We start from the raw sequence: 27,008 nt of genomic DNA on the forward strand, positions 1-27,008 counted from the left end.
TACTGTACATTTCTGTTTGGGTGTGGTCATGTTGTCCAGACTTTCGCTAGAGGACATCAAACCAACTCACTGAATATCGCCTCACACCTCTCCAAACGTCAAAATCAAATCGATGAAGAGAATGTCACGATTCGAAACGACAAAGACTCTTCAAACAATCCCGTTTCAAGTTCTCCGACAGGGCTTCACTGGCGAAACGTGAAGAGGTCGCCGTTTAGTTTACAGCTGGATTCCGTCGTAGTTTGTTGTTTATTTTCTTGGTCGCGCCCGCGATGTGTGTATACATCTATTTACCTTTCTAGCGGATACACATTTCTCGGTCCATACTGGGCTCAGCCGGATGTGTATTTATGCTGAACGGATAGTGATTCTGTACACTTTGTAAAATATTATCTGCACTTGTCCGGTGTGTTAATTACCCGTAACCAGACCGCGGTTTTCATTGAATTATATCTACCCCAGTAATACCAACAGCAAGCAGCCCTTCTACGTGTTTTACCATTCCTGTTCCGGCTTCACCATGAGAAAGGCCCGAAATCGTACGTTTCACATTGGCCCCCGTCCCCAATGTTATCTTTAGTCAGATACTTGGATGAGTGTATTTGTGTACGCGACACGCGAAGCTTGCATCACCTTCAGCTTTATTTTCTCGTCCCAACAAGGCAACTAGCGACGGCCAAGCAGCAGCAGTAGAAAGTGTTGAGTTTCCACGTCTGTTCAACTTTTACTCTCAAAACTCAAACCGGCCCGTGACGAACAGGGCTGCCGGAATTTCCAAGACCGAATTTCAGTTACTCGGTTCATTAGTCTAGTAGATAAGATTTTTTTAACATTCGGTACTTATAAATCGAGCAATCGTATTGAATTGGGTTAACGTTCTAATTGGAAGGTAAAATTATAAGTGCGATTCGGAATTCATAACTGTGATGGACACATTTGTATGAGAAAATTATTATGATACCTACAAATACCGTGGGTTGACACGGAATGCAGTACCATCGCGAAAACATACTCAACGTTGAAGTCTTTGCTAGAAAAACTGCTTGGCAGAAAAAAAATAAACTAGTTGGTGGCAACATTGAGACGAAAGTTGATGTGTTGGAAACTTCAACCGTGTACGTATACAGCTACAACTCACAACAAGTTTTCGACGACAGAGTTGATGTTGACTAATACTACAGCGTACGATGACTGGTCGAGAGCTGGCTGGCTTACTGGATGTGTTGTGTTGATTGACAGAGGCCATCTTTCGACAAAGTGAGACGTTTTTTGTGCTGCTCAAACATTTTTGCGTTATTTTCTGTGAGTTATTTCGGTTTCTTTGTGAAGCATACCAAGAAATCGACAGCAAAGAAAGCTGTCAGTTGAGAAGTGATAGGATAAGAAGGAAAAACCAATTGAAAGAAGCAAATATTGCGTGCTGTTTCCCAACTTTTGTCCGAGTTTGTGGCGAATGTGAATTTATTCGTCGAAATTTATCGGGTTCAGTGTGTGCATAAGCGAGCGCGTTTAAGTTTACGTACACCGAAGCAACATCAAAAAGAATAAGCAAAAATAAGAAATATACTACGAAGTGTGACAGTGGAAAAAGGTGTATTTCTTGTACGGTTCGCGTTTTTCTATCGCAGTTTTTTGCAACTGGAGTTTTATTTATTTAAATTTCTTCCTCGTTATATTTTTATTTCAATTCATGTGGGTTTTCTCTAGTGTAGTGTGAAGTGCCCTAAAAATTCATTTGTGTAGTTTTTTATTGCCTGACCTGGCCACAACGGAGAAAGAGAGAAAAGGAATAAGTGTATGGAGAGTCCGAACGTCGGAAAATAAATTTGAAACAAACAAAAACACTGGAAGCTCACAGTGCACGTAGTGTGCTGTTCCGGTGAACGAACGGTACGACGGTGGGGGCGGCTTTGTTACCAATAAAGGCCACCTCAGTAACCTGCGACTGCGGAGTACAGCAAATTTCCAGGAGGGAGCGTCCAGAAGCCAATGTTTAAATGGACGCAACATCCATCATTACGCAGGTTTCGCGCGATGACGAGCAGCAACTTAACAGCAGCTACCCAGGCGAAAAAGGTGAACATATTACTGAACTAGCTTGACCGTTACCAGAAAAGGGGCGGTTGTCGTACTTCCGGACTGTATTATAGCCAGGGGGAGAAAGTTTGAATGTTTAGCAATCAGTTTTGGTAGATTGACCAGCGGGAAAGTGTGTATGATTGATATACAATGACACGCTCTTTCGACTGTGTTAAACGAAAATAATTGAAGTTTGATGAAGAACTAGATTAAAACGATTTGAGAAGATAGAGTGGCAGTTTTTAGTATGCGATTAAAAACTGATTCTCGATAAACGTATGCGTAGTGGATTTAATGGTAAACTCCATGATCGTAGCGTTGTATTAGGGGTATGACACAGATGGTATGATAATTTATTACATTCAATAAGGGTTTTATAGTGAATTTCTCGCTTGAGCGGAGATTGACGTAGTCAACACTTCGCAATGTACAACTATTTCAAATGAGTTCGTGAACAACTAAATACCAATATAAAATATAAAAAGTTACTTTTCAATTGAACCGTAGAAAAATGATTTATCTGTGCAATATTTTCATACCGCCTGTTCACAATCAAATCATCTACACATTTTCATGATCAATCAGTGCAATACATTCCAACACGTCAACCTGTAATATTTAAAGCGCCCAACACAATGACACATACCCCGCTTGCCTTTCTATGACCCTTATTCGGTGCGCTGCGAATTTAATAATCCAGCTGGTTGAGCTTGGATAGAAACTGCACTGGCCAGTATCAGCATCGCAGTTGTAGGGCCCAGGGGTGCACATTCCGGCTTGTCTTGGGGTGGTAGGCAGCATGCGAGACGAAAGTTGTCGCCGATTTCCAACTTGATTTCAATCGGAACAGAGTAAATATTTCTGCAGTGAAGTAATAAGGGAGCAGCAACACATCAAATTACTATTCGATACGAAACAATCACAAGCACAACGATTGGACTGCGCCCATCTCACGAAGAGAAGTCACTAATACCAGTTTAGCGTTTTGTCTGCTTGACAGTTGCACAAATTTACTATCAATAGCTAGTTGTATACTCTCTAAGTGTGTGTCTGTTTGTGTTGTATGTAACTCTATACACACAACCACATACACACTAGATGGTATTTCATGACGGCTACAAAATCAGAGGGAAACGTATCAAAATTAGCTGTATGTGTATTAGTTAAAAAAAAATCAGACAGTATTTCACGGACGTCAACATAGTATTACAGCGAGCGGCTTATTTATATTTATGCCGACTGCTCCGACACCACCCTCCCCGGATGCGGCCTTCGCAATGGTCAACGCATATCAAACATCTAGCTTTTCATAGACTAGACTGCTTTTCGTGTGACCAATCCGGCATAATGGAATAGAATACAACTGACAACCGCTTTGCACCAGTCACTATTTTTTATTGATAAGTAGCTCGAGTAGTACTAGAGCAGACCGTCGGCAGAGTGTAGTGAGTGAACAAATTCGACTGTGAATTGAAAAAGAAAGCGTTGAAAACGATTTTCAGTTTTCTCCTTATGGTTGAATTAATTGACCTGGTCTGCGTTTCATTGAATGACTTTTGAGATGAACGAAAAAAGACGAAATTGAACAATTGTTCAAAGAAAAAATTGCCTTTCTTTGGGCACCTGTTTTTAGTCCGGTCTCAGATAACCTGAGAATAAAAACTAGTATTGATATTTACGCTACTCGATTGCACCGCTGTCTACCGTATAAAAAGTTAATCATTAAAAAATAGCATCACTGAATAGGTGTGGCTCATCAAGCTGAGGCACTCCAGGAACAGTTGAGTTAGTCAGCGGCTTTAAACATCCACACCTTTATCCACTTTTTAGATAGCTAGATTCGAGATGCGAGAAGATAACACTTTTTTATCGTCAAGATAAAAAGACACCGAATACGACCAACCACCGAAACACTTATCGGTTCCGCACGCCACACCATTCAAATAAAAGTAAATGTTTGCGGCATGCTTGTTAAAATTCAAATGATTTTTTTTATCGAACATGGTGACGCACATTTATTTATGAAAGCAATCTTTGACATCGGTTGGGTTGTGCTATCTTGATATCTTGACACTTGACCGGTTGTACGTGTAACTCTGTCCGTAACGAAACGATGAATAGGGAAGGTATCGCAATGAAACAAGCAAGATTAACTGTCATCTGCATTCCTGATGCCACAACGTCTCATAACCTGAGACTCGCGTATAAATGTTATTACTTTTTTTCATTCTGGCGTACACTGGTTTAAACTGGCATTATTTGTGTGCTGGATCAATTTGACACTTGTTTTGTTTCCATTCGCGAGTTCCGTCCAACTATACATTGTGCGATCCCATTTTTCATCTTTGACTGCTTCACACTAGCAGATAAAAAACCTTTATCGTTTTTCAGCCGCACTTTTCGGGGAATCTAATTTTAACTCTTAGCCTTTTAGCGCTTTTAGCACAAACATCAAACCGCTCCAACCGGTGCGGGCAGCGAGAAAACTCATGCAGTTCAAATTTATTTTTCGTTCAAATTTTGGTCTATGTCTGTCGAGATGCGAGACAGGCTGTGGAGTGCAAATGCGCCCGTTGCGTGCGGACTTTTAATTACATCCAGTTTGTTTGCCGATAAATATTTGGAAATGAAATTGTGCTTCTGCACAAACATTACTTAATTGGACAGTTTACCAGGGTTAGTGGGATGAGATGAGCCCAACATTTTGGGTTGAACAATTGGATTATTTGTAATTGAGTGATCGAAAGTAAACATCGGAAGGAAAGATCGTCTTTCATAAAACCCTTTAGTACAGGTGTAAATGTGGATAAAGCAAATGATTCGGTCATAGGCTGTATCTGAACATGCCAACCATCGCATACAAACTTGCATTCAAACAGACACACTTGTGCTGGATATGAGTCCGGAAATGTGAAAGAATTTGTTGCATTTTTCCAAGCATAATTGCAGTACTCTACTCAAGGCACCGACCGGACGTTGCAAACTCAATTATCACATGGCCACGATTCTGCGTGTAGAGTATTATTCGTGTGATCTTTGTTAATCCGATTACGGAACCTCATATAATTTGATATGTAACTGACCTGTAGTAATGCAATTGTGTATCCGGATTTTTGGTTCCCCATACAAAGATGAACCCATGCACAGGGAGCTAAAACTTAAGGATATGTTATTGTTCCTATCCCAGCGTGGTATAGAGCTACAGGCGAAATATCCATTAGTGTGCAGTAGACCTATCCACATTTTGAAAAAGTTTTGAAATATACATGGGTCAGCTCAGATTTTTGTTCTATGTGTGAATTTAAGAACTGTCGTCAAAAATTACTTAATTTGGACATGATTTAGAGGTGTTTCCTATCAAAAATCGTGTATTTGCTATGTTTCCATAGGAAGATCACTTATACAGTCGTGATTCGCTGGTTGGGCCACACCTCTGTCCAACTAACGAATTTGATTCGTGACTTGGACCGACTGACAGATGTTAAAAACTTTCTAAAGGAGACGTTAGTAGTGTAATTGCATCTATTCACATCTCTAATAATTGTCAGATTGATTGTTAAAGTAAATTTGACATAAGATTTTGACATTCAGATGCTTTTTAGTTGAACAATGGTCCAACTAGCGGAGGTCCAACTAAAAAGCAGTCAATTTAAAAAGTGTCCAACCAGCGAATCACGACTGTATCTTTGCATTTGCATGTAATAGGATAATCAGCCGATTTTGCCATATTTCTATTATCACCCTACCCATTTGAAGCCGTTGGTTAGAGCAGCGTCTGCCATCTTTGTTCAACGCATTGAGTCAAATGGTAGGGCAATACTAGGGGCACTCGATCCGAGTTTTCGTTCCACTCAAACACGAGCATTTCACCGTTTTGAGGGTATTTGTGTTGCTGTCTTGGTTCTTAAGGCTATTTTACAGTTTGGAAAACTTGTCCCGAGATTTTGGTCTCTGTGTATTTTGAATGGAACGCGAGATTTCAAATCTCGTGAGTCTACCCAAAAATGACAGTTTCATGAAGTGTAAAACCCAACTGCGGAAAACATCGTGGGATTTAAAAACTCTCCACACAAAAATACGGCCGGGAACAAATCAACATAAATTGTTTCCGACGGGGAAAATAGTATTTTCATTAGGTTTAAAATTCGTTGCTTTTTTGATATTGTTAGCATTTTTTAGAAGCAACAATTTTTTTTTGACAGTTTGGAGGATATCGGCGGAAAAATATTCGGCACAAATCCCGTGACTTATTTTGCGAACTGTAAACTAGCCTTAACGAATTTGATTCGCTAGTTGGACCGACTAACAGATGTCAAAAATTCTCCAAAAGAGACGCTAGCAGTCAAAATAAATCGGTTCACATCTCTAAATGTTGTCAGATTGGTTGTCAAAGCAAATTTGACATAAGATTTTGGCATTCAGATGCTTTTTAGTTGGACAATGGTCCAACTAGCGGAGGTCCAACTAAGTCCAGTTAGAAAGTAAGCAACCAGCGAATCACCACTGTAATAACATTTTTGTAATATTTTCTGGATTTTGCAATTGTTCAAAAATTAAAGGGTTGTGTACAGTCGTGATTCGCTGGTTGGACAATCTTTAACTGGACCGCTTTTTAGTTGGACCTCCGCTAGTTGGACCATTGTCCAATTAAAAAGCATCTGAACGCCAAAATCTCACGTAAAATTTACTTTGACAACCAATCTGACAATATTTAGAGATGTGAACAGATGTATTTACACTGCCAACATCTTCTTTGGAGAGTTTTTGACATTTGTCAGTCGGTCCAACCTAGGATAGGATCCGCCAGCTCTGTCTTCTGTTTTTGAACCAATTCTGAACCAGCTCGTGATTGGACGAAAGTGACATAGGCAAACCTTCGGCTTGGAAACTAAAAGTACCAAAGGGCTGCTTGGAAGTGTTGTCATATTGTGATATCAAACATAAAACGACGATTGTTAACCGTGTTGATTTTTTTGTTTTCTCGAGATACCGCTTTCTTTCTATAACTTCCGTCTGTAATTATGAAGTGCAGGCATTATTTGGCAGACGAAATCAAACATATTATCCAGAACTGAAATTCCCGAGAGATCCGGTAGCGCGGTTATCGTGGATTCTGTTCTGTGTGCGGAGTAATGCGGAAATGCCTCTTTTCGAAATCAACAGGCTGTGTAGCGTAAGTATGAAAATATTTTGAACATCATGTAAAAATTGTCTTTGTTCCAGTACCGAGTAAATTGGAAGTACTGAGCAAACAGGGAGAAAGTTATCCCGGAAGTCGCTTCTTGTTCTTCCTTTGGTATTATCGATACAGTTGAATTTTACAGTTTTCAACTGAATCGATCATCGGTGTAAATAGGAGAGTGTATTTTCTACTGCTGTTTTCTCCGAAACAATCACATGTAAAAACCTATACATTCCTCCAAAACAAAAATTAAACCTTGCAGAAAAGTAGTTTTAGAATATTTAAAATAAATCCGAACAGAGAAAATTATTCTTGTGACAGAGGTTGCTTGACTCAGAAAGCAACTTACAAAAATGAAGAGGCGTGAAGATATTTTTCGTAATGTCCAACAACGAATATATATTATTTTGTTTTGCTGTATTCCGATGGAAAAAACGTTATGATCGTTTAAATGCGGATATAAAGACTAAATCTTTGATTTTTCCATGAAATTGGTACATAATATAGAATATTTTAATCAGAACAAATATACGACCGAAACAAAACAAATATTTTGGCAACATTGGTCGAGTGGGGGTATGTCGTTTTCAACAGGGATTAGTAAAATATAAGAAGAAGCCAGCTGGCGGATCCTATCCTAGGGTCCAACTAGCGAATCAAATTCGTTAGTTGGACAAGGCTGTGGCCCAACCAGCGCATCACGACTGTACAGGACACGATCATGATTTTACGTGAGAAATAATGTTAACCAGGCAAGTCCTGCAATGGGTCGATAGTTTCGATTCGCCCACGAACTATATTGCACGCTCGCAAAAATAATTGAATTTTCAATGGGATCGTGATTGTGTCTTGTGGGCAGCTCCTTTTTTATTCTTAGATTTCCTCCCATGTGACACATATTTCTTTATCGTTTATTTTGTTTGATTTGGTTGAATACGTTTGGCCTCTTATCTTGTGACTTGCTTTTTGATTACTTTTTCGATACCTAGGGCGGGTGCATATTGTGTCAAAACGCTATAAAAGTTACCTAATACACCTTGATAAATAACCCCTAGATTATTGTATTTAATTATTTCGCACACATTTTCGCAACTTTCATACCTCTTACAGGATTATTTTCCCATTGCAAATTACCAGACTATTCTTTAAATATTATTCTTCGGTATATTTTACGAGCAGCAATGCATTAACGCCGATAGCGGGTCTCTACTGGGTGTCAGCCAAACCCCACTAGGCATATATAACGAGAAATCAATAAAACTGGCAGTGACAATCAGTAGCTGCTGCATCGTTGAGCAAACACTATTTATTAATCATTGGCCGCAATCAGATTGACGATGACGGATGATTGCACAAATAAATTGAATCGCATACTTCATCGAAGAGTGCCGCCGCTTGTTTTTTTTCCTAGCGTTTCAGTTTGTAGATATCATGAAAAATTATAATACTGAAAATTATGGTTGTGCATCTCATTAAATGTTAAAACAACTATAAAAGATTATGATTAATTATCATATAATCAAGGTTTGGGACCGTTGGACACGAGTCGATAGAAATGATGTGTACATTGGGGTTCCAATATTTATAATTATCCTGAAAAGTTTACATATACAAATAAAAATACTATACTGGAAATTTTTTGAGATGAGATAGACTTGAGTTTGGAAATACAGTTTTTAATTTTTTTTTGTATGCAAATACCTAAACTTATAACTTAGTTAGTTTTGGAATGTATTTCTACATTGTCTCATCAATACATGTATTGCACAACCTTGAAAGTTTTTTTCTAATTAGACATTTCTATTTGTCATCATGTTTACGACATGTATTTTAACGTTTATCGGCAGAACATCGAAGTTGTATTTGGCCCAACAGTTACACTAAGCATGGTAAAAACAGCAAAGAAAAATGAACGATTGAATTACTTGTCAATTAAACTATAAAATGTCAAACTAACATTAAATGGAACGCTCGCTGCCGTGTAAGACAAAACCGTTGTCCGGGACTGGCATAGCGCAGTTGGTAAATCGATTGCTTTATATGCTGTTCACCTGGGTTCGATTCCCAACCCAGCACAGGGTCAGAGATTTTTTCTAAAAGAAATTTTTCTAACTCGAAGAAAAGGCGAATAACCCAAAGGTTTGAAAATCTCTTTAATCGAAACATAACAATATCTTTCTCCATTAGTTCAATATGTTGGAATGCAAAAAAATGTCAAATATTTCTAAGAGGGCAATGTAGCCAAGCTGCTGCCAATGACCATACAGTCGTGATTCGCTGGTTGGACGCTCTTTAACTGCACCGCTTTTTAGTTTGACCTCCGCTAGTTGGACCATTTTAATGCCAAAGTCTCTTCTCAAATCTACTTTGACAATCTATCAATTTTTTACAGTCGTGATTCGCTGGTTGGACACTTTTTAACTGGACCGCTTTTTAGTTGGACCTCCGCTAGTTGGACCATTGTCCAATTAAAAATCATCTGAACGCCAAAATCTCATGTCAAATTTTCTTTGACAATCAATCTGACAATATTTAGAGATGTGAACAGATGCATTTACACTGCCAACATCTTCTTTGGAGAGTTTTTGACATTTGTCAGGCGGTCCAACTAGCGAATCAAATTTGTTAGTTGGACAAGGCTGTGGCCCCACCAGCGAATCACTTCTCTAGAACATTGCATGAACTTGTTTAACCTCACTTTTCTGACAGTTCAGAGAGCTTCTTTACATGGCATGGACAAATTTTGAATTCATCAATTACAAGAACCTGGGTTCGAATTGTTTTTGATTTTAACACCATGTAAACAAGCTCGCTGAACTGTAATTTTACGAGCTTTTTAATTCAGATGACATAATCTTTTAGTGTTGTTCTATTGTTAAAGTAAGGAAATTTGTTTTTCCAAAATTCGACATTCCATGTAATTGCTCAAAATTAAGCCAATCGTTTCGGGGAAAAATATACTCGACTATCCGCTATCATAGCAAGAGTATATTTGTGGCTAGCAAACTTTCTAGATTTAAAACAAAAAACCAAATGCGCAAAGGAATAAAAAATATCTATTCTCTGACAGCAATCAAGTTCACTACAATAGCTATCAAAAACGGTGCTTCTTGGCTGTCACAACTCATGCCGCACTTGGTTTCACGTTTCGTTCGCTCGCTCACCCGCTTGCTTGGCCTACGTGCGTGCGAAGGTATAATTTTAGGCCGAGCTCCAACACACCTCAACCGCATGCATGATTCCGCCGATTTATTTTAACGAGGGGATGGGTGGAGTGCGCCTAAAAATGGCACATTCATACGGCAAACCGGAAAGCGGGATGAACAAAGATGTTTAATATTTCGCACAGCCTGCCGACATACACGACGCACGCAACGGAATCAATATCCCCCGCTCCGCATCTATTTGAGACTGTCTTGGCTCTGGTGTTTTGCGAACTAGAGCTAAACAGATGATAGCGGGCTGACACGTGAAAGCCATTTGGATCTTTTGGGAATTAGCGCGATTCTGGTGGGATGCGAGAGATGTTGTGGGAAATAGGGTTAATGTTTCATTCCACCAAATTCAATTTGCATGACTATGGGATGTTGAAGTTGTCATGCTTGAAAGTGTTTGTGGAGTTTTGCAACCCATCTAGTCTAGATTCGCTGGTTGGAATACCACTTCTGTCCAACTGACGAATAAGATTCTCTAGTTGGAATAACTGGCAAATGTCAAATAGAAAGGTAATAATAGTAAAGCATAATGAATCTGTTCACATCTCTAATTATTGTCCGTATGCAATCGTGATTCGCTGGTTGGTCAATTTTTAACTGGATCGCTTTTTAGTTGGACCATTACCCAATTAAAGAAGCATTTGAATGCTAAAATCTCATGTCAAATTTGACAATTAATCTGGAAATATTTAGAGATGTGAGCAGATGTAACTGCTACAGTCGTGATTCACTGGTTAGACACTTTCCAACTGCTTTTTAGTTGAACCTCCGCTAGTTGGACCATTGTCCAACTAAAAAGCATCTGAATGCCAAAATCTCATGTCAAATTTACTTTGCAAATAAATCTGACGACATTTAGAGATGTGAACAGATGCATTTACACTGCCAACATCTCCTTTGGAGAGTTTTTGACATTTATCAGTCGGTCCAACTAGCGAAACAAATTCGTTAGTTGGACAAGGATGTGGCCCAACCAGCGAATCACGACTGTAGCGCTAGCTTTTGACATGTGTCAGTCGGACTAACTAGCGAATTAAATTCGTTGGGGGGTGGCCCAACCAATGAATCACGACTGTATTATCTAATTCTAATGTGCGCATATTCATCAACGACAGAAGTAATTAAATATATATTAATGATGAACAGTACTTTAAATGTTTCATGTTCTAACAGACATAGCACTACAGTCATGATTCGCTGGTTGGACACTTTTTAACTGGACCGATTTTAGGTGGACCTCCGCTAGTTAGACCATTGTCCAACTAAACAGTATCTGAATGTCTGACTGTATAAGGAAATTCTTCAAAAAATATTGATCAACCAATTTTGCCAGAACACTAGCTCCATCTTTTATTCACAGTCCTAAACACTCATTTGCAAGTGTTTTATAGCTCTCAGGTTTGGGAACAATTTTTCGCTAGTGGTCTATCTTTCGTATACATTCCCATGTGCCAGTGGCGCTATCATTGCAGATGCTTTTATAGTCCCAACTACAGACACTTTTATACAGACTAGCGAAGTGTCAAAAATTGCAGCCAAACGGACTCTAAAAAAATGTAGCTAAACGAGTATAGGACGGTTTCGGGAGGGGTAGCATGGATGGAAGCCCATGCAAAGCTTTTGGGATCTACCGTGATTGTCAGTTTACATTCATGATTGCTAGTTTTACTGTTTTTGTCTTCGCAAGTCTGTGTACAGTCGTGATTCGCTGGTTGGGCCACACCTTTGTCCAACTAACGAATTTGATTCGTTAGTTGGACCGACTGACAGATGTTAAAAACTTTCTAAAGGAGACGTTAGTAGTGTAATTGCATCTATTCACATCTCTAATAATTGTCAGATTGATTGTTAAAGTAAATTTGACATAAGATTTTGACATTCAGATGCTTTTTAGTTGGACAATGGTCTAACTAAAAAGTGGTCCAGTTAAAAAGTGTCCAACCAGCGAATCACGACAGTATAGAGTGTCTGTAGTCCCAACTAAAATATATTGAAAAGAACTTTAAAGGCCAACTAAGAATTGTATTCGAGTGTTATGTTTGTTAGTCTGTGATTAAAGCATTGTGATGAATTCTGTTCCAAATAGCGCACTAAAAGATAATATAATTCAGTCTCGTTTGAAGCAGCACGGGTAATAAAAAGCATATGTTGTTTTTCTATTCGTTGGCCCTACAGGTTGTGATGTAACGTGGCATCATCTCCCCGTGCTACAACTGGCTACAACGTACAGACACAGACATATGTTAGCGAATGTTGAATGGAATATGAAAATAATTGATTAGGTGAGCTATTTCGGGATGGTTGATGGCATGTATGCTTTTAATAAATGATTGGTGTATTTGGCGAAAAAACTTCCTATTGAAGTCAGTTCAAACTCTTGACCTTTGCGTTACGTGTACTAATGAGACTCAACTGGGAGTGTCCTTCTGTAATATTGTTACTGATAATTTTACCCCAATAAGCATGAATTCGTACGTATCTGCTACCGAAGCACGTTCGGCTGTCGAACTGGTCTACAGGGTGATTCAACATGAGTTTTTTTAACAGAGCATTTTCTATAGATTTTTCTACGGCTCTTATACAACAATTTGGCATATTTTACAGAAGGATCGTAGTTATCGTGCCATATTAACATACTGGTTACTGATGGAACTTGAAGCCCGTAGTTTTGACAACATTTGGTTGCAATAGCACTGTGCCCCGTGCCACGCAAGCAATGTAACAGGAATAATTGCTTGAGAAATTCGGTGAACGTTTAGTTTCTCGCCGTCGACCTGTCAATTGGCGGTGTAAATTGTACGACATCACATCTCTAGACTATGTGGGTGAGCCTGCAACGATGGAAGCATTGGGAGCCAACATTACTCGTGAAATTTGCCAGATACCACTTGAAATGCTCGAACGCGTCATCAAAAATTGGACCTTCGAATGCACTTCCTCAAAAAAAAACTCATCTTGAATCACCCTGTGGTTACGGCTCACAGTACAAATCGTGGCGTCTATTTCCTAGGGTTCTAGTTGGACTTATATTTGCTTCTATGATACTGCTATATTAAGCTGGATATCAACCTGATATATCCAAATGCATTAAACTGGCAATTTTAAACATTCCATTTCTATTATTATAGTAAATGTAAAACTTCAAAATAACTTCTTTTATTTTGAGTAAAAAAAACTCATGATCCTATTTAAATCGTACCCGGATAGAAATCTACAATACAACACTTAATCTGTGATTAAAGACTTATATTTTGTTTACCATTCATCTTCATTTGGTTCACATACCTTCAATTTCATAAAAAATGTGTCGAAGGTTGTGGCAATCGCAAAATCGTTGCTTGAAATGCTTTTGAACACATTTTGAAAACATCTTAAGTATAAAATTTCATACACTCAAAAATAAACAGCAAATTTAATGTTGCTTTGCATATTTCTTCGGATTTTCTAATAGATAAAATTTCTTTTACAGCTCTGGTAACGTTTAGTCACATAATGGAATTATTAAAGGGTGTCATGATTAAAAATTTATCAAACTGGAATGTTTGTAAATCGGTCAAACTTTGTATTAAAAAATCAAATCATGTTTGTTTTGCCAATCAAATTCATACATAGTAAAGAAAAAATATTGACTCAAGCTTTTTTAGCGGATGCGAATTTCCGGACCAGCGATGCCAAGTGTTTTTCCAAAAAATCTGTAATATTTTTTGAAAAAATCTGGAATTGTGTGGATGGCCTAATTTTTTGGAGAGAGTTATGAATGCTGCAATTTAATTATGAAACATTTGTGTATGTTAATAAATATATCACAGATTACTGAAAATTCGCTAATTTCAGTATCTTGGATTGGTAAAACTTCCAGCTGATGAAAATTTGATATTTTTTTAACTTTTAGCGAAAAAACAAGGGGATGTTGTGCTTCCAGCTTTTCCAAAAAGTTTTGTTTTGAAAAGTTGTAGCTCAGAAGGTGGTTTAAAAATCAACCATGCAGTCTTGTAACTTATTTTCTCATTTTTCAAATCGTCTGAATAAATCTGGATAATTTATTTGAAGTCTGGATCAGACAAACATAAATCTGTATGTCTGGACGACACTTAAAAATCTGGATAAATCTGGAAGGTTGGCACCCCTGTTTAGGACCATTCATTTGAATCTTACCATCATGCTTTACGTAGCCTGCATGATCCCTTTTCTCAACGCAGAACGTCAGTTCACCATGAACTGCAGCTCGCTCACAGCTGTCTTTTACGTCTTCTTGAGGTTCCGCTTGACTAATTGCCTAATATTTTCCATTGAATGGAGCTCTGGCGTGTTGGAATGGTTCATGTTCTTAGGCACTATACCTGGACTATGTTCGCGGCATACCACTGCATGGCCTTTTTACGCAAGGACAAAATGACAAATCCGACTAAAAATGAACGGTACAATTGTGTCGCTTGCGAAAGGGGTTAATAGTGTCGGTTGAGATATATTTGTCGCTCTACAAACCACATGACCAGATGGCTTGCCAGACGAGATATTTCTTTGCGAACTTCAACGGTTTAATATATTTGAAAAACTCTGCCACCTCTTCTCTTCCACTCGACCTATAATATTTCTTTCCTGGAATTTGTTAAAAGTCTACCTTGACGTAGGTATCGTCATCTTGTACCTCCCAATGATACTTGATCAGCATCATCATGTACAGCTTCCGCGATCGTTCTCTGGTCGACCTGTTTTGTTTATCGTTATAATTAGGAGTCACCATCTTCTTGTTAGTCGATAGTTCGACTTGTTTTTTAGCTCGATGCGATGGTTGTAGATGACACTCCTACAACATCCTGGGCGGATAGGTTGGAGTTTTGCTTAAAGCAGATGGCCACGTTTTTGTCGTTTTTGAAACGTCCGGTTTTCGCTTTCACCCCGATCCAGTCTTCCAGTTTTCCTAACACTTTCAATTTGATTGTGCTACACCCTTTATCTAATTAACGAATTTGATTCGCTAGTCGAACCAACGTAAAGATGTCAAAAACACTCTAAAAGAGACGCAAGCCGTCTAAATCTGTTCACATCTCTAAATGTTGTCAGATTGATTGTCAAAGTAATTTGGATATAAGATTTTTACATTCAGATGCTTTTTAGTCGGATAATGGTCCAACTAGAGCTTCGAATGGACAATATATCCAGACAATCATAACACTCTTTTTTCATCGTCCGCTTAAAACCATGAAATTGGAGGAGCTGGATTTGAATATTTCTAGTTCCACTCGTCAGTAACTGACACCAACTTGCTGCCAGTTAGACGATATAACCAATACCAGAAATTCGCGGCCAGAATTCCTGCCTTGCAGCCAGTTTGACGATATATCCAATATCAGAAATTCACTGGTTGGAATAAACTCTACTCTGCGTCGCGATCACTTAATGGTAAAAGATAGTGAATAATTATTGTACACATACGAAAACTGTGAATTCGAACCAAAGTTAATATATATTATCAGATGCGGCACTATATGCGGTGTGCAAATCAACATCTAGATTTCTCGCGTGTTTTTTTCGTAAACGGCCAATAAGCATACCACAGAGAACAGACGTCCATCTTCAGCATTCAACTTGTGTAAAATCTCTAACGGTTTCGAAGGTAGTTGGGATATCCAAACCAGGTGCGCTACTGTCGTCATGTTTTTTTGTGGCTGAGTTCGACAGATTTGACAGCGGTTATTCCTCTACCCAGTCAAACTAGTCCGGAACCGGTTCGGACTTCCAGCACGAATTCCAGCTCAAATGCATCATGCATGAAGTCGGAATCGGTTGTTTTCTTTGAGCAAGATTCCATACTGAATCCATTCAGGATTTCAAACCGGTTCCGGAATAGATTTAACGGATAGTTGGGATAGGTTGGTGTGGCGGCGCTAGTGTTTATTGTATATTAATTTAAATGTTTACACACGTTTTTTTAAATTTTTTTTGTTCGATCATGGATGTCTGTTCTCTGTGAGCATAATGTCAAAATTCACATTGAGAGAAAATTCCGGACAAACCGAAACTTGCTGAGAATGAATGTTAACATTTTACGAAAGAGAAAAGTTTTCTCTTTCGTCTGCTGCTATGATTTATAATCGGCAATTAATAGTTTATCCAGAATTTCCTCTCAAAGTGAATTTTGACAGCACACCTTTTAGCCCTTTTCAAAAAACATGCGAGATTTGAACGATGAAAAACGAGAAATTTCTATGTCTATTAGTCTATGGCACATCGATGAGAATTCATGACTGTCCAAAAACATCCCACCTTAAATATGGTCAAGGTCACGCGGAGATGGGATATTTTTGTTTATGTCGGAGGTCGTAACCCGCCCCCGAAAGGAGAGAGCTTGAAACGAAAATCGGACGAGGGTGCAAAACGTATAACATAAATGGATATTACAGTTGTTGTGCTGTCTGAAGTGAGGCTTCAATTAGGCTAGCACGAAGGCAATAAAGGCAATGTTTTCTGTTTTGTTGCTCGTTAATTTTACAAAAGCAATGGAGGTCTCGAGCGTTAGCAAGTAGCAGCTTTTGACAAGATTTGTCATCTGTCAAGTGCTATTTGGGTAACCTTGAGCGAGGATAAATTTATCTTTGCTTTTGACGAACAAGTGTAAAGTGTATTTTAATTAATCTCATAGCTCAAGTGATAAACGAGATATTCAAAAGTGTGTTTTGCGTATGCAGCGCTCTACCATGTGGAGCTGAGGCCATGTAGCAGAACATCGGCCGACTTTCTGTCTAAACGAAGTTGGTTCTGTTTTAAGGTAGACTTTGATCTGATCAAATAACAAGTAGAGCAAGCCAATCGCCGAACCAAAGTTACGGTTACGATGCTACTTATACATAAATGAAAAGGGCATAAAAAGTTTTACCAGTTTTGACACTCAGCATGACACGTGGTTTTAAGAGAGCAGTGTAATTTGCACAGATATCCCCTCCGTTTCGGAACCCATCAAACTTGGCGGGGCATTATTTTATAGCACTTCTCATCATGTATGCGCCACACGGGTATCCTTATCTGTTCATTTTATGTACGTACGTACCTACTTCAGGGACAGAAACCAATCAGCTAATGAACAAGCTGAGTGACGGGACGAAGAATTTTGGAATAGGAAAGATATAACAAAATTGAACCAAACACCGTAAAGCCTTTCAGATATTTTAGGCTACAGTGCAGTATGATGATAATGTATTATTTAAAACACATGATCTTAGAATGATTATTTTTCTCTTAGCGTTCTTTTTCCCCCTCTCTAAAAATAATGGGGTGTGTACCCTAAAAAAATAAATAACTTCAATTTAACATGATTTTACACATACAGTTGGTCACTTTTTAACTGGACCGCTTTTTAGTTGAACCTCCAATGTTCAACTAAAAAGCATCTTAATGTCAAAGTCTTTTGTCATATTTACTTTGACAATAAATCTAACAATTTATAGAGATGTGAGCAGAATTTAGACTGCTAGCGTCTCTTTTGGAGAGTTTTTGACATCTGCAAGTCAGACCAACTGTAGCGAATCAAATTCGTTAGTTGGACAGAGGGTGTGGCCCAACCAGCGAACCACGACTGTATATGATTACATATCTATCTATATATAAGTCAATGTTTGAATGTATATGATTTATGGACTCCCAAACGGCCTAACCGATTGCCGTCAAAATTTATACATAGTAGGCATTTGTTATGGAGCGTGTTTGTGTGCTATTGGTTGGGGATTATCTGCCCGCCAGATGGCACTTCGGAACAAATTGTGTTTCCTCCTATTTCGTTGAAAGACGCAGCCACGCGCGATGGGCATTAGCTAGTGTGTTATATAAATGCATGCTTTCCGGAATTTCATCGCGTAGCGAATGCGTGGTGTTGCTTCGACATGCACCCTCTAGCAATATAATTGCTTTTGGTAATATCTTTCCAGGACCCGACATTGTCAGCTATGCTGCGCTACTTCTTTCGGGATCCTACATAATGAATAACAATTCGTAACGCATTAAAGTTATGAAAATCATGAAAATAGATTAAACCGCAACAGCTATACTGTTGCTTGAACCATTCTATTGTGTCTATCGGATAGAAGCAAAACAGACAAGATTGCCTTGAGTTAATCAATCAATGTTCTAATTAGTGACCAATAAAATAAAACAAAACGTCTATAATTGATCGATGATTGCTAACTTATTGCTTTCACGCTACGCTAGGAAGACCATGTGCTTCCGGGCGGTTGGAAGCGGAAATGAAGAAACCGAATACGTTGCTCCATGACATAATTGTACTAACAAGTGGAAGGAAAGAACCTGCGTCCGTAGAGATATGTATAGACAGTAACATCTCCCGGCCGTCTGTCACCGGTCAGGCATCTTACGATATAACCTGTGGGACTTAAATATAGGATTAGACGTCACAGTGAGGTATAGCAGCTCGTCGTGCAGCCAGACAGTGTGCTCGTTAAACTATGTATACACCTACATCTTCAACGTCTGCTTCTGGTCCCATCACACACTTTACTGTCGCCTTCGTTCTTCTTTACCGGATAAGGATGAGTAAGATTGGAATAACGAGGTTGAGTTGCTTTTGATGTCACAGAAAACATGACACCAAGACCGGTGAGATCCTTTCCCTCTTTATCTAATTCTAGATTCATGGCTAAGAAAGGATATGTTTTGATAGGCATAAGAAATGCACGGAGGTTTGGCGCCTTTGAACGAGCTGCAAGCTCTGGAATTCCATATATTTTACACGTTGTCACCTTTCGTGAACGTATTGGAATGAGTGATACCTGCGAAAGCACATTGGAACGAGTAATAAAAAATACGAGTTTAAAAATAGCTTCCAGAAATAGACATTTGTTTTGCTGTCAATTACTGAACAGTAAGGAGAGGGTAAGGTAATTTGAGTAAAAAAGAACATATTTTTTAAAAAAAAATATGGCGATACAGAGAACGCTAGTATATCCTTTCAATTTTCATATAGTAATGTCACAATTTAACAATATTTTCAAAGAATTTCACCGCAAAATACTGAGAATTGAACGAGTGACAGTAAATTCACAGACTAACAGACTTAACACTCGAAAACAATTATTCACCCACTTTAACGGTCATTTTAAATATATTTTTAGTTGGGACTGTGGCCGCATAAGTGACTATGGCGCCACTGACATGTACGCAAGTTTACGGATGTAGATCACAAGTGGAAAATTGCTACCGATCCTGAGGGAAAACATAATTTCCAAATGAGTTGTTGGGACTGTGTATGAAAGATGGAGCTAGTGTTCTGGAAAAATTGGCGTATATGTAGTAAATCTTAGTTGTTTTGCGGTGTACATCCTAACTCGAAATCTACTGCACCAATCAGTTTGAAATTTTGCACAGTTTTTCTTTACATAATCCTCATAATCAGATACCACACTCATACATTCATGATTCATACAGATTGCTAAAGTCGTGATTCGCTGGTTGGACACTTTTTAAATGGACCACTTTTTAGTTGTTTTTTGGGGAGTTTTTGACATCTGTAGTCGGTCCAACTAGCGAATCAGTTTCCCAACCAGCGAATCACGATTGTATTTGTCACTGTACTTACTGTGCGGCGACCCTCTTTTTGTCAAATCAGCAATAAAGCTGTTCACAACTCTGTTTTATCGCATTTTATGCATTATTCGCAACTACCGAAGTTATCGCATGGTGGTAAATTTTACAATAAATGTTTCAATTTACGATACATTTACGCATTCGGAAATATGTAAGTGAAATATTTTCTCGTTGCTCGAGATTTTAATAATATCTTTGATGCTTGAAAATTTACACACCTTTTTATAATATTATTTTTTGCAAAACTTGGGAAATGACAACCTAGCACCCCTCTTCTTGGTTGATGGGTTTGACGCTATGTCGAACATCATCAAGTATATTTCGTGCATCAGTGCTAAAGATATTTATTGCATTACACCTCGATAGTAGTGTATCGAAGAAACCGAGAGGCCCTAGGGGTCTTTTTATGTTTTGTGTTTTTCATACTCGGCATCAGCCCCAGCTAATGATCAACAGTTAGCCTGTGCAAGCTGCCGTGGCTGACTGGCGGATCGACGTGGATTGGCTTTAACTGTTGCTGGGCCACATTGGACTGTGGAACAGAGTTGGTAAAGACGAAACCATGTTCCACAGTTTATTTGCAGTGTTGGTGGACTCGCAGTGAGTTACATACCTTTTTTGTAGAAAAAGTATCAAGAAAGTTTGAATTGACGTGGAGGCATAAAGCCATGATTTTATTACATCAAACTTTTTGTATTTTGGTAGCACATTTTTCAGTGAAATAATCAAGCGTAATTTTATAAAAATGTATTGATAATTGGCGGAGTTATGGCTTTTTCCCCGAAACCCTTTTTTATTTAAGAGGTTTGCGGTGATCACGATTGAAGTCCAATAGATCAACTGAAATCCCAAAACTCAAAAAAAATCATTAGTATATGAGTATTCCTCGTACTTTAACGAATAGTTGAATAAATAATATTTTTTTCCTATATTCGAGAAAACAGAAATCGTTGTTTTAAGCTCTAAAAATAGTATTAAAAAAATCTTATCTACAAAACAAAAATTTATGCATAAAAAAAGGAATGGTTAAGATACGAGAAAAATTAATTACGATCAATTGGAAAAAAAAATGAAAACCGGTTGAGTAGCTTTTCGGCAATCGTGATCACGGAAAAATCATTTTTGGAAAAACGGCCATCCTAGATAATAGAGGTTGAAATTTCAAATTACCATTCTTGGTAGACGAAGCGCGCTTGGAAGCGCTTTAACTTTCGAACTATTTCTCGGATCTCTATAAAAATTTGGGAATACATTCTCAATGAGTTGTACTTTCAGAAACAGTAATAAAAATTCTGTTTTTTTTTTTTAAAAAAATAACAAGGTATGTAACCCCTTAATAGGTCGATTTCGTCATCATGCACAGATTAATTAAAGAAATGTTATAGCAGAAACCTATTGGTGTTTGTGTAGTTTTTAGTACTAGTGTACAATTGTTATGTGCTAGTCGTATGTCTATCTGCGTATGTTTTCGTCTATTTCGATTTATTCGGAAAGATCGGATTGGATAAATTAAAGTACGATGAATTTACCTACGCCAATGAATCATCCATTCCCACTCAGCATAGCTTGAGAAGATTCTAACAGAATGCAATTGTCGTTAATGGTAAATAAATTATGTGTGTGTGTTTTTTTTTTTAAATTAATTGGTCTGTTTTTGTTGTACTTCTATTAGTTTACTTTTCCACTTCTCGTGTGTACCAAAATGATGTCGGTCATTTTATGCACTTCTACTTAATCTCTTTGCATCATTTTTTCTTTATTGAGCATGTCATGTTTCCTTTTATTACTATATCCTAAATTTGATTCATATTAACACTCACTAACACAATCAATTGTATATTTTCTAACATACATTTACAATCTCTCCCATTCCAAACGTGCAAATGCTCGTGGCCTTCGCGATAACACAAACCTGGTCACGCGAACATGCAATTGTACTTATCCACACACCCACGATCTCGCCAACATTAAACGACTCAGTGATGTTTTAGCACCTATAAATTTACATACGCGGTCTCAAGCATTAGCTCCAGCCTAGATTCTTGCCTTCCGGGAGCTCTAGTGACATGGAAGAACTCACTCTCTTCTAGCATCTGAACCGTACACCGAAAATTAAGTATCAGATTCACCATCAGCGCACGATCATCCAAGAACACACGCGAATATGCGAATGGAGACACGGTTATAAAATCGAATTTATCCACGCGAAGTTACGTACACGCTAGCACACGCGACATACAAAGCCCTTCGCGATGATTCACGTGATCGCGAAGTCCCTACGCACGGACATATCTGAACCGTACAATGAATATCGCGTTCAGAATCACTGACCGCTGTAATTGGCCTTGAGCAGTGTTTTAGTGGATGACATTTCCCGTCTCGTCTGCAATTATAGTAAGTGATTCTGATGGGGAGCCCTTCCGGGGCCCTAGTTCTACAGCTTCAGAAAAACAACTCGCGAAATTGAAGAAAACTATGGAAGTTTTCCCTTTCTACACAAGGCGGGATAGATTCATAGCTGTTGTACGTTTATGCCTCTCCTTTGCACTCCATGGCGTTTTCCTCCTATGTACAGGGTGCGCCAGCTAGTTGTATCCTTTTTCAACATTGAACAACTCCGCCATTTTTCAGCAGATTTTCTCAACTAAATAAGTTATTTTAGGATATTTTATGCCATTTATTTTAAACCAGGTTTAGAATACAACGTCGATTAAATGACCACCCCATTTGATACACAAAAAGCAGTTCTTTTGCGGGCATTTTGCATGACATTGGACAGCATTTCTGGCTCAATCGCAACAATTTCAGCTAATATATTAGCTTCGTCAAGGTTCTTAGGTTTGCTAGAATAAACTTTACTTTTAAAGCAACTTCACAGAAAAAAGTCTGGTATCATTAAATCCGGAGAACGAGGAGGCCATTTCAAATCATCATTTTTTGAAACAACGCGTCCTAGGTATTTGCGCTCTAAGAACTTGATTGTAGCGGCTGTGGTGTGGCAAGGTTCCCCGTTTTGTTGAGAATAGAAGTTTTTCAGACCTTTTTTCTGCATTTATGGACAGACAAAGTACACCAAAATCCAACGATAGTGTGCGCCGTCGATGGTTTCTCCTTTTTTGAAAACCGAACGCTACTCTTTCAGCGCATTCTTTTGGCGCAAATCTCATAGCTAAAATAGCACTAAATGACGTTTGTGTTTATCTATCAAAATCGACTGAAAAATGGCGAAGCTGCTCAATGTTGAAATAGAATACATCCAGATGGCGCATCCTCTACGTCCTCCCTAACAAAAGAAGTATAACAAAACAGTCGACAATGTAGCAGATTAAATGACCCTCAGGGGCTGCCTGGCGTTACCGACAATGCTCCACCGCTTAGGAAAGGAATCTCCTCTCGCAAAGGTAAATTGCTCGCGAAAGATTCGATGGAAACACATAAAAAGACGATTTTTAATATTCATTTTCATGTAAATATATAAAAGACCCACAGCCCTTCTAAGCTCACGCAACGAGCTGTGTCAAATAAACGAATTAAAAATAAATAAATCGGTGTTCATGTTTTAAACATAAGAATAAAACAGAAAATCGAATACAAACGCGTCTTTGGCCACAAACTAAGTACGTCGGCACATAACGAATAATGGGAACTAATCAAAACTCAGTTTATTAAAATATGCAAAAACCAGCATATTTTCTGTTTGTTCCACTCGTTGAAAATAATTTGAAACTTAATATAACATCGTAATTATTTTCAACCAAATATTTTAAACGTTCCATTCGCTATGTCTAGTACCGAAAATACCGGTACTTATTTTTATTCAGTATCGGTATTTCGGAGGCAAAAATGGATCTGTTTTCCCAGAATTTTCGGTACCGGTCGCACTAACTAACCAGATACATTTACGCTCGCGTTTGCTCATTTACAGGAATAATTCTACGAACTGAATCTGAAAATTTCCATCTATCCATAAACGCTGTTCAGTACTAGGATATCAAATTAGCAAACCCAAAACTACCATTATTAAAGCGTAATTATTTCCTTGTGCAACGAACGTTCATTCAATTTATTCAATGTTCATTAAGCATTTTTGTTCATGATCTGAGATGTTATTTGAGTATGCATTCGGCATTCCATTCCGTCCGATTGTGTACTGAACGTCTCTGGTTTTTGTTCAATTTACTTCATCACGTGTCACTGGTTTCCCATAAAGCAACAGCCTATACCAAAGGTTTGTGTCTGTTCATATTTAGTATCGATATATGTTCATCTTTTATATTTATTGCACACTTCCTTTCACGTCGTGTAAATGGCAATACATTTCGAAGCGACTGCTACCCATACTAGTCGTACATACTTATAAAACACACTCCGAAAAATTCGAGACGTTGGTTGAGTCGAACGTGATATAAAAATTTTCTATGTGTGTACAAACACAATATCGTTTGGACAATATCTATCATCATCATCAGCAGGCGATCGGAAATGGAAATCGAAACGTGCAGTGTTGCATTTGCGACTGATGGTAGCGATATCGGTTACTATAACTGGTAATTGTACTTACAGCTGTAGAAGCAATTTATAGCTTCGATGACATCAACCAATATAGAGACACTAGTCCGGCTCATACTAAACATCAAAACATAACACTAATTTATGTATAATAAAAAATTAAAATTATCTTTATTTAGAAAATTACGCAGCAAAATCAAAATGTGATTGTCTCATCTTAACACTAAATGATAAATACACATCTTGCACTATTTCTCTCTATGCTCCCTTTTCCCCTAAAGAAAAACATTCTTTACTCTTTTTCTCTTGGCTATATTCCATTATAGGACTGATAGAGAAGCAAGTAAAAGATTTTATAGTGTACTAGTAACCAGCTGTCTAAATGGCACAACTTTGTAACGCGACGAAGTATGCCAAATTTCGTTGCGGTCCAATGGGAATTGTGTTTTGGCGTCTGAGTCGAGGTTCGAAATTGCTATTTTTGTATGGATTTGGTAAACATTGGAGCGACACTGCTTTGCGCCGGATACTAAAATGAACTCAGCATAGGAATTAAAATTATACTGATTACTGCTTTGTTGTATTGTACGACTAAGTAGAAAGTCATAAGAATAAACAGATTTAAGTATATACTGTTCATTAAAGCATAAAAGTCCTATATTGGAAAACTGCAAGCCGAGAAAAAACGCTGTTCAAGATTTGCATTTTGATTGATAACCATGTTTTGGGGTTGTTTACGATATTTGTTTGGTTCAGTGTAGAAACATCACAGTATCTGCCCTGGTGTAATTTTTAGACAGCATGGCAGCCATATATATTTTATTTCCCACCAGTGTCGCCTGCAGTATATAAATCTTGGGCAGCATGATTTATGCTGCTTTGTTTATATTACGGAAACAGTTCGCTTTCTTGCTAAGTAAAATTATTATATTTCGACTGTTTCCGAGTAATAAGCGCATAAATAGTAGCGGGAAGAAGAATCCCAGCACAGCACATTTTCACAGTTCAAATTTAATAAACCCGCTAGACGAACATCACAACGTTTTGTACCGATTCTTGCAAGTTTAGTTTTAAACCCGTACGTAATAAACTAATTTTGAGACATGCAGTCAAGTGACAGTAATCGTACCGAATCGAAATAAGTGCAGAAATCCCTAAAGATAAATTTGTAGTGATATTTATCGCCCCATACTGCATACTTACCCGTGCCAGTGCTCTGCGCTGGAAGACCGTAATGTTACTTACCCGTTTGCTGCTCCCGTTGATGATCCGTTGTTCCTGAAAAGAAGTGCTGCTAAACGAAGAAAGTTGGCTACTCCCGTCCCGTCATTGACCGCTGTTCCTGAAAGAAGAAAGGTTACTTACTCAGTGATAGCTACTTTTGATGATCCGCTGTTCCTGAAAAAAATAGGCTGCTAAAGGTAGAAGAAAGTTGAGTGCTCCCGTCCCGCCGATGATTCTCTGTTCCCGAAAACGAGATCTGCAAAATAAGAAGGTAATTCCGTCCCAAACAGAAATCCTGCGCCAACAATATTTTCTAAACAAACCTGGTATGCTTATTTGTGCATTGTGTTTCAGTGGTGATAGAGAACACAATCCAACAGATAACTCATTATCGACAAAAATCCATATTCTGTCAGAAATTAGTCAGAAATCTGGATAAGTTTGCCCTCAAAATGAAAGACACTTCTTGTGAATATTTGAAATGTTTTCAAAATGGAGACATGTCTTCACATCTGGCGTCGCTGCTTGGAAGAGCAGATCCGGCGAAAGGCTCGAATTGAGGATGGAAAATAAGTTTTCCTGTGCTCCTCGATTTTTACTGACCGCAATTGCTTGCAAACTAGGACTTGTCCATACTACGCAATGAAGGTCCCTGTCGGAGACTACACCATCAATCTCTAATTCGCGGGCGGGTACGTAGACAAGATACATCTTCGTACACGGCCAAGTGTTAGATCATGCATACATCGATGATGTTAAATAGCTTATCTTTGGTCCGGAAGTAAACCATCCAGGGGCCGTTTGTTATAGATGGATATAACTTGTATCAAAAAGAGACTTATCGGCATTATTTTTGCCTTCGACGCCCGTTAACAAAGGGTGTTTCCAAATAGCCACCAGCTATTATCCAGGAATTTTCATTTGCACACACCATTTTTCGTCACTGCGGGTAAAAATCACTCCGAATCTAAACACCCACTCCGGAAAAAAGTATTTCACCGGACCTGGTCTGCGCTTCCGACTTTTATGTTTGGACGGACCTTGAAGCTTAAACACGCGCCACTTTTGACAATTCGAGCAATTTGATTCGTGATCTTTGGAAAATGTTTCCTATAACCAGATTTGCTATGATGTTATCATTTATTGTCCCGTCATACACACATTGGAGTGAAGTGGAAGTTCGAGTTTTATATCCGTCAGCAGCC

General features: G+C 38.4%; 1 protein-coding gene across 8 annotated transcripts in view; it reads left to right on the forward strand.

The window, feature by feature from the left end:
* Nucleotides 1-159: 159 nt before the first annotated feature.
* The window catches only part of LOC131694293 (phosphatase Herzog), a 160,322-nt gene continuing 133,473 nt past the window's right edge, over nt 160-27,008 (forward strand). Inside the window, exons 1-2 of one of the 8 annotated variants that reach the window (XM_058982908.1) lie at nt 160-274; nt 1,708-2,076. In XM_058982908.1, coding sequence (XP_058838891.1) covers nt 1,990-2,076 — 87 coding nt within the window. In that variant the 5' untranslated portion in view covers nt 160-274; nt 1,708-1,989. The other 7 variants (XM_058982910.1, XM_058982906.1, XM_058982907.1 and 4 more) reach the window with 7 other exon arrangements.

This window comes from Topomyia yanbarensis, chromosome 3 (assembly GCF_030247195.1).
Source record: "Topomyia yanbarensis strain Yona2022 chromosome 3, ASM3024719v1, whole genome shotgun sequence".
NCBI lineage: Eukaryota > Metazoa > Arthropoda > Insecta > Diptera > Culicidae > Topomyia > Topomyia yanbarensis.